At 38.3% G+C, this 17,502-nt stretch overlaps 2 protein-coding genes across 3 annotated transcripts; one reads left to right on the top strand and one right to left on the bottom strand.

The window, feature by feature from the left end:
* The first annotated feature begins 4,140 nt into the window (after positions 1–4,140).
* LOC140836848 (uncharacterized) lies at positions 4,141–5,563 on the top strand. The gene is made up of 2 exons (XM_073202698.1): positions 4,141–4,390; positions 5,173–5,563. Exons 1-2 carry the CDS (start codon positions 4,190–4,192, stop codon positions 5,353–5,355), a joined length of 384 nt encoding a protein of 127 aa, XP_073058799.1. The 5' UTR covers positions 4,141–4,189; the 3' UTR covers positions 5,356–5,563.
* A 1,000-nt stretch (positions 5,564–6,563) lies between these two features.
* On the bottom strand, positions 6,564–16,604 carry LOC140836847 (E3 ubiquitin-protein ligase RGLG4-like). Of its 2 annotated transcripts, none has more exons than XM_073202696.1 (11): positions 16,240–16,604; positions 14,971–15,055; positions 14,739–14,879; positions 14,444–14,557; positions 14,196–14,293; positions 8,701–8,780; positions 8,313–8,418; positions 8,029–8,156; positions 7,613–7,739; positions 7,126–7,182; positions 6,564–7,041 (listed from the first exon to the last, which is right to left on the bottom strand). In XM_073202696.1, exons 1-11 carry the CDS (start codon positions 16,369–16,371, stop codon positions 6,958–6,960), a joined length of 1,152 nt encoding a protein of 383 aa, XP_073058797.1. In that variant the 5' UTR covers positions 16,372–16,604; the 3' UTR covers positions 6,564–6,957. The 2 variants fall into 2 exon arrangements, with proteins under 2 accessions (XP_073058797.1, XP_073058798.1); XM_073202697.1 differs by having other exon boundaries at positions 14,799–14,879.
* Between the last annotated feature and the right edge of the window lie 898 nt (positions 16,605–17,502).

Raw genomic sequence — 17,502 nt, 5'->3', positions numbered from 1 at the left:
ATAATCATAAAAGCCATAAAGTAGAAAGAGTTGTTTTGGGAAATAAATTAGTTTTTCCAGAAATATCACTAAGATATATACTATTAAATTTCAATATAAAATATAATTTTACGTAAGATAATCTAGCGCGAAGTAAGAATTACATTTCATCATCTTAAAATCATTGGTACCAACATATTTTCACAGAGGATCCACTCCGTGTCTTGAAATCCAATGGTTACAGTTTTATTACTTAAAATAGTAAAATATACATTTTTCACTTCGGGCCATTTCTTAAAATAGTAAAATATACAGTTTTATTTATATATGTGATACATTTTTAATCAAGATTTTTTATATAACAAATAATTAAAGTAGAAACTAAAACACTTCGGGCCTTTTCTTATTTGGGCTTGACTAGAGAGTATATATACGACTCATCGATCGGGCAGCCCAATACGGTTGTTCCCCATATTGGGCCTCAAAACAAGCCAGAAGAATAAGTACAAGTGAGGCATTTTAGGAGTGTTACAAGAGTTTGTGGGAAGTATTTTCTCGTTTTAGTTGGGTGGAAGTATTTATAAATTTTCAATCATTTATATTATAAAAATAAAATAATTTTGATACAAAATATTCAAAATGTAATAATAAGTATATAAAAACATTGTGATGGTGTCAGCACACAGATTTAGATAATTGAAATAGATAAATGTTATATATTTTAAGGATATTGTTGTTATTTTACGAAAAATTATGTTTGGAACCAAATTTTCTCCAACACTCAAAATTTAGGTTGTAACAATGTTTCACTTTTATTTTCGAACACTCTATACTTTTGCATCATATTCACTTATTTATAGTCTCTAAAGAATCACTTCAAAATAATTATAAGCTCTTCCAAATATGAGTTGGTATCATGTGAGACCGGCTCACGGATACTAATCTGTGAGACGGGTCAACCCTACCCATATTCACAATAAAAATTAATACTCTAAGCATAAAAAATTAGGCAAAAACTTGTGTGAAACGGTCTCACGGGTCGTATTTGTGAAACGAGTCTCTTATTTGGGTCATCCATGAAAAAGTATTACTTTTTATGCTAAGAGTATTACTTTTTATTGTGAATATGGATATGATTGACCCGTCTCACAGATTATGATCCGTGAGACGGTCTCACATGAGACCCACTCAAAAAATTATATTTTTTCATGGATGACTCAAATAAGATATCCGTCTCTCAAATTCGACCTGTGAGACCGTCTCACACAAGTTTTTACCTCCAAATATACCTTTAATATATGCCTCTTTTTGTTTCTATTTCAGTCAAAAAGTCTTGTGGTTTTTTTGGTCAAATAGTCTCAACTTAAGGATAATTTGGTCTTTCACAATGACTATTTGTAGAATTAAAACCTTGTTGTTTTACTAAATATTACATATGGTTGTAACCGTGCAACTCAATTATTTTAATATGTACAACGGCTCAAGCATCATGTTTTGATTGTTCTACCAAGCAGAGACAATTATTGTACCCCAGCAATATCAATCTCAATGATTAAACTTCTTGCAATAAATGAGAATCAAACATGTTGCATTGACTCTGATATCAATTATAGGATCGAACTTAACTACTTTACCAAAAGCTAGTTGCTACACTCTAAAATTTTGAGTTACGTTTTATTAAAAAAAACTATAGTTTGTGGTAACAATATAACTCAAAAATTTAAACTATACCTAATTAACCGTCACTGTTCGAATATTTCCTCAAAAGAGATAATTATTACACCCAAATTCATGTTTTTTCAAAAAATTTATTTTTTTAAAAAAATTTGATCAAATAATCTCAGCTGATAGTTTGTTTGTTTTTTTTAAAAGAAAATTAAAACAAAGAGAGATGTTTGTAATTGTTCCACCAAGTTTTTAACACAAACATGTGCTTCTTAGGAACTTTTATCACTACACTACTACAAATCTTGAAAACAAGTGGAAAACTAGTTCACATGAACTATAAGGTAGTCACATCGATCGACATGAAGTGAGGTAAGTCGAAATCAGTCCATATGAATTAAAATTCAGTAAAACTCAGTCGACCTAAGTAGGTATGAACTAAAAATTATTCGAAACCAGTCCACAATAACTAAAATTCAGTCTAAAACAGTCCACATGAACTGAAAAAAATGTAAAAAGTCAACATAAATCGAAAATCAGACCCTAAGAACTAAAAATCAATCAAAACAATATTGTTTGTATTGAGTATATTTTGTTTGACATAAATTATAAAGAGTATATGAGAATTTGTGTGTATCAAATTTAAATGTTGTTTCAAATGTCGTAATACTTAGCACAACATGTAGCGGAATAATATAACACATATAAATAGCTTAATCTAAAATAACTCATAATTAATTGTGCACAAATACTTGCGTGGTGCCTCATGACAAAATAATCAAAAGAAAATAACTTTCAGTTTACAAAAACCAAGCACTATTGATTTTAATGAAAATCAATTTTCTCAACACGTTGAGAAAATAACATGCTTTCTAAAACAACTAACTCTAAAACGTATTCAAGAAAGCAAAAACATGATGCCAAAATTTGGAGCAGCAAAACTTGATCTTCAGCCAACATTTGCATGTGTGTTGTCTGTAGATGTCTCCAACAATCACGGCAACACGTGCAACATCACTCTTTAAATCAACAATGTCCTTGTGAATTTTTTTCTCCTAAAGATCACGACGTGCAAAAGTGCACTAGTAAGCAACCGTAAAAAACTTCCAAGCGAAGAGTCAAAGCCACGAGAGTGATAAATCAAAGAAGGTGTGTCTTTCATTGGCTTGTTTCTCTTATTTATAATTCTCCGCATCTCACAAGAAAATCTACAAGATATTGAAATTAAGATTTTTATTAGAATCAACCTCTTTTTAAATCAATAATATCATATCATAAAATTCTTTATCGTAAATATAATATCTAAAAAGACAAAACATTAATTCAATGTCTCGTGCAATCTTATCAATAAGAAAGTTAAATTTAAAGAAAGGTTTATTTCAAGGAACAAGTTGTATCTTAGACTCTAAGATTATTTTTCCTTTCAAGTATAAATATGATTTCATTTAAAAATATTCAACAAAAAACTGGAAAATGCCATAACATCAAACAAAAACGATTCAGAAAAACTTATGAAAGTGGTGTGCTTGTTTGCCTGTTGAAACTGTAGAAGAAAGATGTAATAAAAAATGCAGAGAAATGACTTAAGATCATATCCAACCCAAAACTCAATTTTAGAACAACTCTATTATAAAATAGCGCAGTTTCTGTACCAAATACAATATTCATCTCCAACACATCTACTTCAAATCTTACTAAAAAAAATATTCTCAGAATATTCTTTTTTATTTGATTTATTTAATTTTTTTCTTATTAATTATCAAATATGTATTTTTAAAATTTAGTGATATAATTATAATTATATTTGAAATAATTAATATTATATTTTATTGATAATTGCGACCTATGTGGGTCGAGATGAGTGGGTGGAGCTTTTGTGAAAAGTTTCGACCCAATCTTTTTTTTTTTTTAAATTTTAAAGTGAGTGGGTCGAGAGCTCGACCCACTCATTTTTTATTTTAAGAAGAGTGGCTCGAGAGTTCGATCCACTCTTTTTTTAAAAAAAATTTAAAGTGAGCGGGTCGAGCTTTTTGTCATTTTTCTTTTTATTTTTTTATTTTATTATTTCTCAGTTTTTTATTATTTTTTGTTTCCAAAAAAAAAAATCATTTGTGCTAAATTGTTGCAGAGTTTCCGTTGAAGGAAATCCATCATCAAAATAGCATGAAACACTATTTTTATGTTAGGGTAAGAGATGTCTTTGCTAGGAAAAACTAACGAGTTAAACACATTTTATGAAAAAAAAATCTTTTTTTAAAAAATTATAGTGTTTGGTTAAAAAATGATTTTATAAAACCATGTAAAAGAATTTTTTTTAATCAGAATTTTTTTTTTGGGTTTTGTTTCTAATTAATTTTTTTTAAAAAAATTCTCAACTCTTTTTTAATAAAAATACTTGAAAAAGCTGATTTATTTAAATTTTTTTAAATAAAATTACAACTTTGTCCAATGACTAGATCAATAATATAAAATATTCTCGGAAGAGATTTACTTTTTTAAATAAAAATATCCTCCATTTTCCCAAAGTAGGAAAACCAAGAGGAAAATGTCGCTACTGTGGGAGAAGAGTCAAACGTGGAGATGGCTAGTGACGAAGACGAGAGATTCCAGGCCCTTCTTCTTCGCATTCGCCACCGTGTGCGGCGTCGTTCCGGGAGTTATTGGCTATTGCGTTATGCAGTTCACCAATTCGAGCAACCCTGAACTCGAAGCCAAGCTTCGGAACTCAGCCCGACCGGATTCCGTGGTAACTGCTCTGCTTCCTCGCGATCCCCTCAATCCCCTTTTCAGTCTATTGTTCCTTATTTCAATTCGATCGGTTATTCGTTTTCTGACCGTATATTGAAAGAGTAGTGTTAACGCCTTTTGGTGTAAAAACTTTATCGCAATTATCAAACTGTAAATTATGCCAAAACAGTTTGTCTTTACCTGGATTTTTAGATGTGATCTCTACTGATTCCATGAATTGACCTGCTCAGAGTAGTTAACCGAACCCGCTTTAGACGTACAAAGATCGTTCCTTGAACAGTCATTGCTTGTAAAATGACGAGCTTGTTCTTTTTTCTGGATTTATAAGTTCCTAAATGATTTGGAAACCGGTTAATTTTATCTTCTGTTGCTAGCTTTTTAGAATCATGATTTTGTTGCCGATTGTAGCCTGTGAAGTTCTATTGTATGGTTTGTAATATACAAGCATCTGGATATTCGTTCTTTATAGTTTTGGTGTCTTATTTCGACTGTTTACAACAGTTTGTAAATAGAAGCTATAGCCTATACGTATTAATCAAGAGAAGAAGATGCAGTTTAACCAAATTAAAGAGGTGAGGACATTCAATAGATCTTTTCATTTTGCATTAGATTCCTTGAATAATCAACTATTACCTAGATTAAACATGGTGCGAATGTACGAAACATGTGATTAATTGTTATCTCCTCTGTAGTTCTTTTTTTTAATCACCATCTTGTTGATTATTACTGTAATTTGCATTAATGCAAATGCCAAAACAATACGACTGTGTGGTTGGCCAGATGATGGGTAAAGTTAATCAAGAGCGGCTGGCAGAGTTCCTTGGGGAACTGAAGAGAAAAGAGAATACAAATGATAGATATGTGGCTGCTTTAAAAGGGGAGACGCTGACAAGAAACCCATACGTGAGAATTCAATCAGTCCCGAAGCAAATAGGGTCTGAAGTTCAAGAAAAGCAAAAGTAGACTCTGAGCAACTTCGTGGTTCCCAAGAAGATCTTAGCAACGAGAGATGAAGGAATTATTAATGTTAGTTCTGCCCGAGCAATTTGTGGTTTCATCTATTTTCAGTTATTTTAATTTTTGTTGGTAAGCGGATATTAGCCCCACAATGTGGTATGTAAATGTTTGAATGAAGTGACTAAATGAGAAGTTTTGTCTACGGTTGATAAAGTTGACACATTTGTGTTGGTTAATTATCTAACCGATGTGGGACATTTAACACACCCCTCTCACGCCCATGAATGAACATCTGGAGCGTGGAGTTTACAAATGACCCAATTATGGGCAGAACGGGTGGCCAATTATAGGCAGTCCAACACATAACGGTGAAACCCGGGCTCTGATACCATGTTAAGATTGGAACTTGGACCTAACTCAACCCCAAAAGCTAGCTCAAGGGGGGAGGATTGTCCAATTCCATATATACCACTCAAAGGTTAATTATCTAACCAATGTGGGACATTTAACAATTTGATATTGGATGCTATAGTTTGCTCGTCATCTGCACACGCTTGGTACTGGTTGTTGGAAATGAAGTGGTTTAGATCTCTCATTTTTCATGCACCTTTGACACTGGCTGCTTTAATGGGAACTTTTCTCAATCGATTCTCTTGAAATGGACATACTACCATAGATAAAGATGGAGCATACACTGGCTGGTATGGATATGATAATGCATTGGCATACATTTGATGGCTCATTTAACACCAAAAATATTTCGTTGTTAGGTGGATGATCAATGATTCATTTCTCAAGGCTAAACATTCATTTTCATCTGGAGAACTATTCTCCAGCAAATTCGACCAATAGCAGTGTGATGTTTGAAATTTGAGGCAAAAACGGTGCAGCCTCTGCAACCTCAAGACTGCTAAGAGGTTCGTGTTGTCGTTGGTATTGACATATTTGGGTTAAAGATGAGTGATTATATTCCCCTTTTAGCATAAATTTTTGTTGGGCACATCAAATATTTTGTTTCAGATAGGTTTTCCAGTCATCACACTTGAAGTTTTGTGTGCATATGCTTGAAGAAGTGTGTTTCCAATTAGTACTTGATGTTCGTTTAAAAAAACTCACTCTAAATTAAACTGTAATGTGTCAATGCATCAGTTTAGCACTTCTGCTGATGTTATTCGCAATTTTCCATTCTAAAATGGCATATGACAGGAATACTGTAAATGGAAGTCATTTGCATGTGTACTTTCCTGGTTAAAACAAGATTGTGTGATACAACTTGGTCGAAAGCAAGCATACTATATATGCATGTGTACAAAGTATGTAAATTTTTTACATTCAGCCATGAGTTCCTAAATCAGAACTAAAACATACCACCCGACTATCTCTCCTAGGATTAGTCAGGCAAAAGCCCGTATACTTGTGTTACCCAAAAAAAATTTCAATGGAGATATATCATATAGTATTACTATTTACATAATACAAAAAATCAAATGTGAAAAGGTTGCAACCCGAAAATACAATGTGTTACTGTTCCTTGATACGTAAAAACACAGTTCAAGCACCAAATCTTTGCAGAAGGGCATCAGGACCCTCTGCCTGAAGAGGTGACGATTAAGTATATATCCTGATCCGACTTGTGATATGTTGACGACAAATGGGACAATTTGACAATTTTGTGCTGCATTCTCTGCAGGTCTGCAATTAAAAGCTTTCATTAATAGAGATTTTGAATCTAGCATAACTTTGCTAAAGTGAAACATTGTCCTTTTTGGATCTCACCATATGTCCGCAGCCAAAGGCCAAGTCTTTCCTATTGGTTAAGCAAATTGGGCAGGCCTACGAAATCAAACAAAATTTGTATAATTAAAATTAAGTAAAGCTTAAGTCAAGAAATACGACTTTCCCAGCATCAAGAGGAAGGTGAGTAGAATTCCATAAGCACTTTAATTACTTATTAAAGTTCATTTGCAATAGATTGAGCGAAATTCTGGTTATCAATGACGTTAATAGGTTCCTGAAACAATGATGAACGAATTGGGAAGGATTTTAGAGTCTACATTAATCAAGGTCAAGGACCAACTATAGAACTATGTTTAATAAGTGCTACATATCAGCATCCGTTCTCAGGTTGACTGGGAAGGTTGGATTAGGACATAGTGTATTGATCCAAATTTACTCTGTAAATCATTCTGTTTGTCAGATGTGAACTAGCCAACTCTTGGACTCAAACATCCTATGATTCCACACAAGCAAAAATGATGCATACCTGATTTCGATCATTTTGGGCAGCCGCTGAAGTTTTGCTGGGCTGTCGAGCTGGAAGCCTAGCCACACCAGTATTTTCCACTGGTGGTGGCTTAGGATTTATTTTCTTTGCTTCACCAGTTACGTGGCTGTGGTAAACCATGAAAGGAGAAGAGATAAACTTGTCAGTACAGAAGGTAACACTTGTATATATTGTATAAGCTTAGTCATTTTTGTTATTTGCACCATTAGCATTTCATCAATATTCTTGAATTTGAATCTGTGACAGTGGGGGGGATCACATTTTTTTAGGTGGCAAGAGTACTTATAAAACTAGATTATTTTTAAAAAAAATTGAGGGGATGCGGATATTTGCTTGCCCTCTCCAGGTGTGCCACCGTGAACAAGCTTTCATCCTTAATTTGGAGAGCACTATACCCTAGTAAACGAAATGCCATAGCTGCTTTGTATTGGATGGGTATCTCCATAAGTGCAGCAAGAGCAAATGCAGCCTCTTTTTCAGAGGATGAGGTAGTCTTTTCCATAATTGCAGTAAAATTAACAAACTGCAAAAAGTTAATGGCAGAAAAGTGAATATTACTTCTTGAAGGGTCAGTGTAACTATAAGTCTAGCAACTTTGGAATCGTGTCAGATCCTATATATACCTTACAATGAGAGCCCAATATTAGAGCCATTATGGAACTTGCAACTAATAGCTTACCTGAAAATTGTCGAATCCATGAGTAGGGAGCTTATCATCAAATGTTTTCATGTCATCCCAGGGTCCGTCGCCAACACCAACAAGAACAATGGAGAGAGGATGCTTTCTGATAAAAAAAGAAAAAGAATAACGAACAAATGTTCTTGATAGTTTCAGACCTAGCAAGCGTTGCAAATTATAAACAGCATATTTCAATAAGTTTTGACATGCAAATAGAGTCAGTTCCTTGCTCAGAGCCATTTATAAAATGTAAGAAGTTGGCAGCCCTTTAACTCCTATGACATGAAACTTGCATCGAGGACATTCCAAATGAATAAGATAAAATATGGGGAATGACAGGATGTACTGAATTAATAAGAAAGCAGAGAAGTGGGATTTCTTTTTGTACCTTGCATCGACTATAGAGTTTATGGTTTTCTCTTCCTGAGGACTGAGTTTTCCATCACTTGTGTCTAGACTTCTTGTAACCTTGATGAGACAAAGCAATTTCGTTTGATTGAGTTAGTGGGTTCATCAAATAAAGATTTCAAAATCGAACATGTGTTCCCAAATAAATATACAAGAAAAGAGACGAGGAGAGGTGGGGACAGACTAATGGCATTGATGATTCAAGTTAGCCTACAAGCTTTTTAGGATGTGATACCCCAAGGATGAGCCCATCCAGATCTGGCCCAAACTCCAGGCCCATATCTAAGGCCCACAGGTGAAGGGCCCATGACAAGCTCAGGTGTTCTCCTATAAATACCAGGTTTGAGCGTATAATATAGGATTCACTATATTGTTTTCAGCAGCACCCTTAGCTGCTCCCCCCATATATTCTCAGTCTCTGACTTGAGCGTCGGAAGGGCTACGCCAGGACACCCTCCTGACCCCCTCCTAACGGTCTTATTTGTGATTTCAGGCCCAGGGTAATTTTGAAGCCCGTGTCTGGATTAGTGACGCTTGCGTGGATCGGACCCTAAATTTCTCGTGAGTATCACTTGGCGCCGTCTGTGGGAAGTTTGAGTTGAGACGTAGAGATGGTAGGCAGGAGAGGAAGCAGAAGAGTTAACTCAGCGTCATCGCGTCCTCAGAGGGGACCCGAACCGTCTCATGTTGAGGCGAGGCAGGAACAACCCCATCAGGAGGCGAGAACAGAACAACCTCGTCAAGAGAACATGGTCGAGCAACCCCGTCCTAATGAAAATGTGGGGAACTTGACCCTAGAGCAGTTGGGTCAATTTATCACTCGGAGAGTGGATGAGGCAATGAAGAGGAATCAAGAGTCTATTTTTGCTGAAGAGCAGGCCACTCGCCAGGAGCGAGAGGAAGATGCTGAGGGCCACCAGAGCAGAGTTGAAGAGACACAGCCCCACCAAAGTGGGGAGATTAGTGAGATAGGAGAGATGTGGAAGGAAATACGGATGTTGAGGCAGTAGTTGGGAAGCAGAGAGCCGGCACCCAAGAGAGGAAGTCCTTTTTCACTGCCCATTTTAGAAGAAAGGCTTCCTCCGAATTTCCGACAATCAAACGTTGGAGAATATGATGGACATTTTGACCCCGAGGAACACTTGGGAAGATTCGAGAATGCGGCTCTGTTGCACCAATACTCGGATGGAGTCAGGTGCAGGGCGTTTTTGGGCACGTTGGTGGGGTCTGCCCAGCAATGGTTTAATACCCTGCAGCCTAACTCGATATAGTCTTTTGAGGATTTTGCTACGGCTTTCTTGCACAGATTCGCCAGTAGTAAGCGACATCAGAAAAATTATTTGAGCTTGTTCGTGATGAAACAGCAAGAGGCCGAGACTTTGCGAGAATTTGTCCAGCGTTTTAACAATGCGGCGTTGGAGATACCAACGGCTACCTCGGACATCATGATAAGTGCCTTCACACAAGGACTGAGGGGAGGAGAGTTTTTCAAGTCGCTGGTCAAGAAACCTCCGTTGAGCTATGATGATCTGTTGGCTCGAGCTGAGAAATATGTAAACTTGGAAGATGCCCAATGGTACAGAAGGATGGAGAGACGGCCCGGAGGAAGTATGGTTGAAGGAGCGGAGAAAGGAGGAAGGAAGAGGGGTGCGGGGGAAAGAGAGGAAGACAGAACTAGTAGTAGAAGACAATTCTCATCCCATGTTCCCCTAGATAGGAGTCGGGACGGAGTGATGGAGGTGAGGGAGCCCGCGGGGAGGTGGGAGAAGTCGCGAAGGGTTGGGTGCAGTGCTAGATTGCCTTCACGGGATAGACGAGAAGGATCCTTATTCAGGAGTCGACAAAGGTCTCGCTCGCCCCTTAGGCGTGGTCAAGGCCCTCCATGGATAAATCAGAGGATGGGTGAGCAGAGAGGGGAAGGTCGATGTCAAGATGTCCCTCAGGAGCTCGTGGAACCGAGGAGGGGAATGAATGAGGATAACCACCCTACGAGAGAAATGATTCATATGATCTCGGAGGATGCTACTGATGGAGACTGTGGGCGAGCTCGGAAGGCACATGGGAGAAGGTTGGAGAACTTTGAGATATCTAGGGGTGCAGGCTTACCACAAGACCCCGTCATCAGCTTTGGGCCGGAAGACCTCCGAAGCGTTGTGACTCCACATAACGATGCCTTGGTGGTAACGACCACCATTGCCAATTATGATGTGGCAAAGATATTTGTTGATAATGGAAGCTCCGTGAACGTCTTGTTCAAGAGCACGTTGGATCAGATGAAGGTGGAAGGATTTGAGTTTGAGCCGGTCTCCACCCCGCTGTATGGGTTTGCAGGACACGTCATCCCACCTTTGGGTCAGATTGTGCTTCCCCTATCCTTGGGAACTGATCCTCGGCGGATAACAAAGATGATAGCGTTCACCGTGGTGGATACTTTTTTAGCGTATAATGGAATTCTAGGACGGCCAGCCCTGAAGGATTTCAGAGCCGTAGCTTCCACTTATCATCAGAAGCTTAAGTTTCCTGTGGGAAAAGGAGTTGGAGTCTTGTGCGGGGACCAAAAAGTCGCGTGTCGGTGTTATGAAGGGGTAGTGAGGGGGGAGGGAAAAAGATCACGTGTGGAGCTTAACATGATTGGGAAAGGAAGAAGTGGGTAACTTTGTCCTGTTGAGGTACAAGAGGAGCAGAGATGAAAGTTGGAGAATGCACCGGGAAATGCTCTAAAGAGGCTCGGGAACGCTTACCACCATAGAGAATATTGATCTTGACTTGAATTTTTCTGTATTTCGTTTCTGAATTTGTCTTATGTTATCAGTTGAAATTTAATAAAGTCAAGTTATTCTATTAAGTTCGTGGATGTTGTTGTATGTGAGGATGAGAAGAATTTTATTTTCCTGCTAAGGTATCACCTAGCAGAGGAGTTAGAGGATGGAGGTGTTGAATCTTTACTTTCCTGCTAAGGCATCGCCTAGCAGAGGAGTTAGAGGGTGGATGTGTTGAATCTTTATTTTCCTGCTAGGGTATCACCTAGCAGAGGAGTTAGAGGGCGGGGGTGTTGAATTTTTATTTTCCTGCTAAGGTATCACCTAGCAGAGGAGTTAGAGGATGGAGGTGTTGAATCTTTACTTTCCTACTAAGGCATCGCCTAGCAGAGGAGTTAGAGGGCGGGGGTGTTGAATTTTTATTTTCCTGCTAAGGTATCACCTAGCAGAGGAGTTAGAGGATGGAGATCACCTAGCAGAGGAGTTAGAGGATGGAGGTGTTGAATCTTTACTTTCCTGCTAAGGTATCGCCTAGTAGAAGAGTTAGAGGGCGGAGATGTTGAATATTTATTTTCCTGCTAAGGTCTCACCTAGCAGAGGAGTTAGAGGGTGGAGGTGTTGAAATCTTTATTTTCCTGCTAAGGTCTCACCTAGCAGAGGAGTTAGAGGGTGGAGACGTTGATTCTTTATTTTCCTGCTTAGGTGTAACCTAGCAGAGGAGTTAGAGGGTGGAGGTGTTGAAATCTTTATTTTCCTGCTAAGGTCTCACCTAGTAGAGGAGTTAGAGGGTGGAGGTGTTGAAATCTTTATTTTCCTGCTAAGGTCTCACCTAGTAGAGGAGTTAGATGGTGGAGGTGTTGATTTTATTTTCCTGCTAAGGCATCGCCTAGCAGAGGAGTTAGAGGGTGGGCGCGTTGAATTTTATTTTCCTGCTAAGACATCGCCTAGCAGAGGAGTTAGAGGGTGGGCGCGTTGAATTTTATCTTCCTGCTATGGCGTCACCTAGCAGAGGAGTTGGAGGATGGAGAGGTTGAGTTTTTATTTTCCTGCTAAGACCCGGCTTAGCAGAGGAGTTAGAGGGTGGAGGTGGTGAATTGTTATTTTCCTGCTATGGCGTCGCCTAGCAGAGAAGCAGAGTGGAGGAGGAGAATAAAATTTTTTTCCTGCTAAGGCATCGCCTAGCAGAGGAACAGAGTTTGGGAGAAAAAAAGAAAAGTTTGGTTAGTCGATAGCGAAAGTTGTTGGGGGAGCAGAGTTTACGGGGATCGATGGGCAGTGATGGGCGAGGGTGTGCTGAGCTAGGAAGGGTAGGCGAGGCTGCTATGGGGAGGGGAGGCGAGCATGTTGAGGCGAGGGAGAGGGCTTGGGCGAAGGGGCGAAGCGGAGTAAGGCGAGCACTCAGCAAGAGAGAGGGCGGGGCGAGAGCAAGGGCAGTGATGGCGAGGGTGTGCTGAGCTGGGAAGGGTAGGCGAGGCTGCTATGGGGAGGGGAGGCGAGCATGTTGAGGCGAGGGAGAGGGCTTGGGCGAAGGGGCGAAGCGGAGTAAGGCGAGCACTCGGCAAAAGAGAGGGCGGGGCGAGAGCAACGGCAGTGATGGGCGAGAGTGTGCTGGGCCAAGGTGCGTTGCAGATGGAGCGAAGGGCGAGAAGGCGCAAGCTGGGAAGGGTAGGCGAGGGTGTTAGGCGTGGTGCTAGCAAGGGAGATGTGTTGGGGAGAAGCAAAACAAATTTTGAGGAGGAAATGAGAATGAAGTGAGAGAGGATTAACTTGTGGAGACTACTGAACATCCGGGGAAAAATACCCAACTCGCACCCGGTAACTCGAGGACAACACAATTAATCGAACTTCGAACCTACGATTCAGTTCGACTCGGGAGGGGGAGACTGGTGATACCCCAAGAATGAGCCCATCCAGATCTGGCCCAAACTCCAGGCCCATATCTAAGGCCCACAGGTGAAGGGCCTATGACAAGCCCAGGTGTTCTCCTATAAATACCAGGTTTGAGCGTATAATATAGGATTCACTATATTGTTTTCAGCAGCACCCTTAGCTGCTCCCCCCATGTATCCTCAGTCTCTGACTTGAGCGTCGGAGGGGCTACGCCAGGACACCCTCCTGGCCCCCTCCTAACGGTCTTATTTGTGATTTCAGGCCCAGGGTAATTTTGAAGCCCGTGTCTGGATTAGTGACGCTTGCGTGGATCGGACCCTAAATTTCCCGTGAGTATCAGGATGATATGAATATTACTCAGTTTGTATGTGAAAATATCGAAATTAAGCCAAGCTCAAACATATTCAAGTTTATTCTCGAGCTCAACGAGCCTTGAGTATCGTCTTTGATGGTTTGCGAGCATTACTCTGTCTATAGTTGAATATATATCAAACTAGCTGAGAAGCTCTAGCCATTGTCACAACTTTTCTTTAATAGAGCTTGATATTTAAGTTCGATCAGAGGACTAAATGGAACTTACTTTCTCACTTTGATACGAGCCAAGCTGTAGCCCTAAATAATTCAGTTTTCAAGCTTTGAGCCGGCCAAAGTCTAAAGCTATTCGGTTTGATTTGTTTCGTTTGTACCCACAGATCCATCCGAAAGGCAAGCTGGAATATCATGTTTTATTTTCTCAACTAAAAGTTTTGGACTTCAATATATTATGTCATCTCTTCAACTAGATTTTTGGTATCATAATGAAGAAGAGATGCTCGTCAAAAAGTACCTGGCCATCTGCTATAATAACTAAAACATGGTATCTTCCACCACTTCTTTCAACTATGTCTACCGCAGCATCTATTACTGGTCCATAAGATGTCGGTCCTTCAACACAAATAAGCATCGGAAACATGAAAAAATAGCAAGAAATAATTAATGAAGGTTTCCAGTTAATGACAATCCACCACATATAATGAAAGATAAGAACCGTGGCCTTTGTAAAAATAAATCATTAGATAATATAAAGAAACTAACCCGATAATTGCAGATGTGGAACTATTCTTCTGTAGCAGGCTAAAACTTCTTCAAAGCCATGGCAAGGAGAGTTATTGTTGTGGAAGCTAAACACTTCATGATCATATGTAGTTGCTACAGACAAAAAAGAGTTCGATCATCGGTCTATATACTTGGGCGAAAAAGAGGCCAAACAAAAAAAAAAGATTTACATCGTTTAATTGCTAACAAATTAGCCACTTCTGAAAATCAAGATCCAGAAAAGCAGTAATGACTAATCATGATGATGATGATGATCTAATTTAAACAAACTAACCATCCCCAAAACCAAAACAAGGAATCAAATTGTCTTCATCAAATGGGGCTAAAGTCTTGCCAATGATGGATATGGCTTTTTCATATGGATTAGGAATATCGCCAATTGCATGCAGGCTACGGTTGTTGAATGATTTCGTCCCTTCAATGAGCAGATTGATATGTTAGCTTTCAATATGTGAAAATCCAACTGAGTCGTCTCAGACATTGGTGTATGTGTATTGATTACTGACCTGTCCATTCGTTACTCTTTGTGAAATCGATTCCAAGAATCAGATTCGATGATTCGAGACCCGCTTCTTTCAAGGCCTGAGTGACCTGCAAACCCGATTATCACAGATTTAAGAAACCCGTGTCGGCCTATTGTTCTTGGTTGTCATATACAGCCATGTTGGTCCACTGTTTGAACTTCAGATTTTGTTATATGATACAGAGATACAAAAGCAACTAATGAAGTAAAACCTAGCCAGATACAAATGTGAATGACAGAACTTAAAACAGACAAAAAAAAAGACTTGTTCAATTGTGCATATTAGCATGTTAAAACAACCATGTCATGAAAGTCGTTACCAGGTTCTATGAGTCCTTTAGTAGATCGATGCCGAGAACTTGACGCTGTGAACCAGAGACTACGGGAAGTGTGACAACAAGAGTAACTATAAGTGATCAATCACTGAACGAACATTAATTATGTTCGCTTGAAGAGGAAAAACCATAGGACCACTGGATGATACCATAAAGATCTCAACAGTTGTTTGTTTGGTTCTAGTGTGGTGCAAAGCATGAATACAAGGCCATGCGCTCAAACTACACAGTAAAAAATGTCAATTCCACTAGAGTGGTACAAAAATTTCTTAGCTTAGAGAGTTTGATGTTGGGTCGTGGACTTAAACTTAGTATTTTATATTGTCATTTCTCTGATAATTAATTACGTAAAACCATTGTCGAGATTATGACCAATATTTGATATATTATGGGATTCTATTATCATGATATATATATGTACTGTTGGGAGTATTTTAGAGATGAACATCGTGGCATCCAAATTGCAGTCTCATGAACACTAGCTATGTATTGTTTTTTTGGCTTTCAATCTTATTTTGTCACTCGAAAATGCTGATGTGACATAATAAATTTCTGGTTTATCCGATTTCATTTCAACAATTAGATCACACTAAACTAACCAACATTAAAATTAAAAATTAGTGTATAAAACACGAACTTTGAAAAGTTATAATGGACCAAAGCAAAAAAAAAAGGACAAAATAGTAGACCAAAAAAATTATTTTCTCATGTTAATATCATACCATGATTGAGATTGAGAACGTCGTAAAAATGTGTATTGCTAATGAATTATCGACACTACGTACTAAAAGATGAATGGATACACATTTTATCGAATTTGTACGTAGTGAGTACTTCCAAGTTCTAATAGAAGATTAATGATAAAAGTGCTGATTCTATGACAAAAACAAACGAAGTGGAGGAATTGTGATCAAAACCTCATCAAGGGTTTTGTAGTAATCAGGAATATATCCATAGCTTAAGTTCCCCTTTTGCGATCCCCCTCTTCTGGCTACCCTATCGCCGGCAGTCCGGCTCCGCTTGCGAATCGCAGAAAACAGATTACCCATATCATCACTACTTCTGCCGAACCAGTATATATACACACACACACACGTATATATAAACTCGAGAGCCTTGGAGATGAGATGATCAACCAGCGGAAGAAACGAAAACTTTAAGCAAACTGAAACAACGGGGAATTTCTAGTTTTACATGCGATCTAATCACTAGTGCTTGGCCTTTTACCGATGGCGCTTTACAGGTAGAGAAAGAATCTTGTGAACCCATTTTTGAAAGCAAAAGCACTCAGGGGCGGATTTAGTGTAGGGCGAACGGGGTCACGGTCCCCCCCAAAATATTTAAAAAAAATTTTTAGTATATAGCGACGGATTTAACCAGATCCGATCTAGATCGGCGACGGTTATTGTCAAAACCGTCGCTATATTGCGACGGTTATTATCAAAACCGTACGTTGTTAAGAAACGCACGGTTGATGTTTTGTTCAATGTAATCCGTAGAATTTTTGTCTTTTCCCTTTTAAATTTTTGTTTGTCTTTTGTAAGCGGTCCTCAGTGTCGAAATCTTAGATCCGCCCCTGAAAGCACTGGCAGTTATGAAGAACGAGCGACGAAGTTGCTTGATTTCTTTTGTGTATTACAATTTATGTACATACGTGCCAATGACACAACTCCATGGAATGCGATTCTTGCCTTTGCGTGACAACCATGCATCCATGAAGTAAGCGTGGGGTACTAATTGTTTGGGATTATTACTTTATGAAATTATAATATATATATAGTTATAATTGTTGAAATATTATTTAAAATGTGAAAAATATTTGTGTTGAAAATATGAATGTTGAATGTTGAATGTTGAAAAATAGGTGTTGAATATTGAAAATTAGTGTGTGATGATGATGTAGGTAATGATGTATTTTATTTTTGGATTATGTGTAAAGATTTCCTATAAATAGATCTCTCATTTATGAAGAAAATCACAATTGAGTAGAGAGAAAAATATTATAAAGTGTGTAGTTTGGTAAATTTTGAGTGTTTGAGATTTTTACTTTTTACCATAAATTTTTACTTTTTCACAACAATAATATATATATTTCACATTCATGTCTCATTTAGATGAAATATAAAAAAATTACACATTTAATAAGTGAATGATATCTTATCGACATTCACATAAATATA

This window comes from Primulina eburnea, chromosome 7, assembly GCF_022965805.1.
Source record: "Primulina eburnea isolate SZY01 chromosome 7, ASM2296580v1, whole genome shotgun sequence".
NCBI lineage: Eukaryota > Viridiplantae > Streptophyta > Magnoliopsida > Lamiales > Gesneriaceae > Primulina > Primulina eburnea.
The sequence above is the reverse complement of the archived record's forward strand: the minus strand, read 5'-3'. Positions and strand labels throughout refer to the sequence as shown.

What these genes read in the sequence shown, in the direction of transcription:
- LOC140836848 (XM_073202698.1), top strand. Translation starts at nt 4,190, where the DNA reads ATGTCGCTACTGTGGGAGAAGAGTCAAACGTGGAGATGGCTAGTGACG. An exon ending in CAGCCCGACCGGATTCCGTG is followed by an intron (nt 4,391 to 5,172) that starts GTAACTGCTCTG and finishes GTGGTTGGCCAG; the next exon opens with ATGATGGGTAAAGTTAATCA.
- LOC140836847 (XM_073202696.1), bottom strand. Translation starts at nt 16,371, where the DNA reads ATGGGTAATCTGTTTTCTGCGATTCGCAAGCGGAGCCGGACTGCCGGC. An exon ending in TTATTATAGCAGATGGCCAG is followed by an intron (nt 8,781 to 14,195) that starts GTACTTTTTGAC and finishes TGTCTCATCAAG; the next exon opens with GTTACAAGAAGTCTAGACAC. An exon ending in ATGGATTCGACAATTTTCAG is followed by an intron (nt 8,157 to 8,312) that starts GTAAGCTATTAG and finishes AACTTTTTGCAG; the next exon opens with TTTGTTAATTTTACTGCAAT.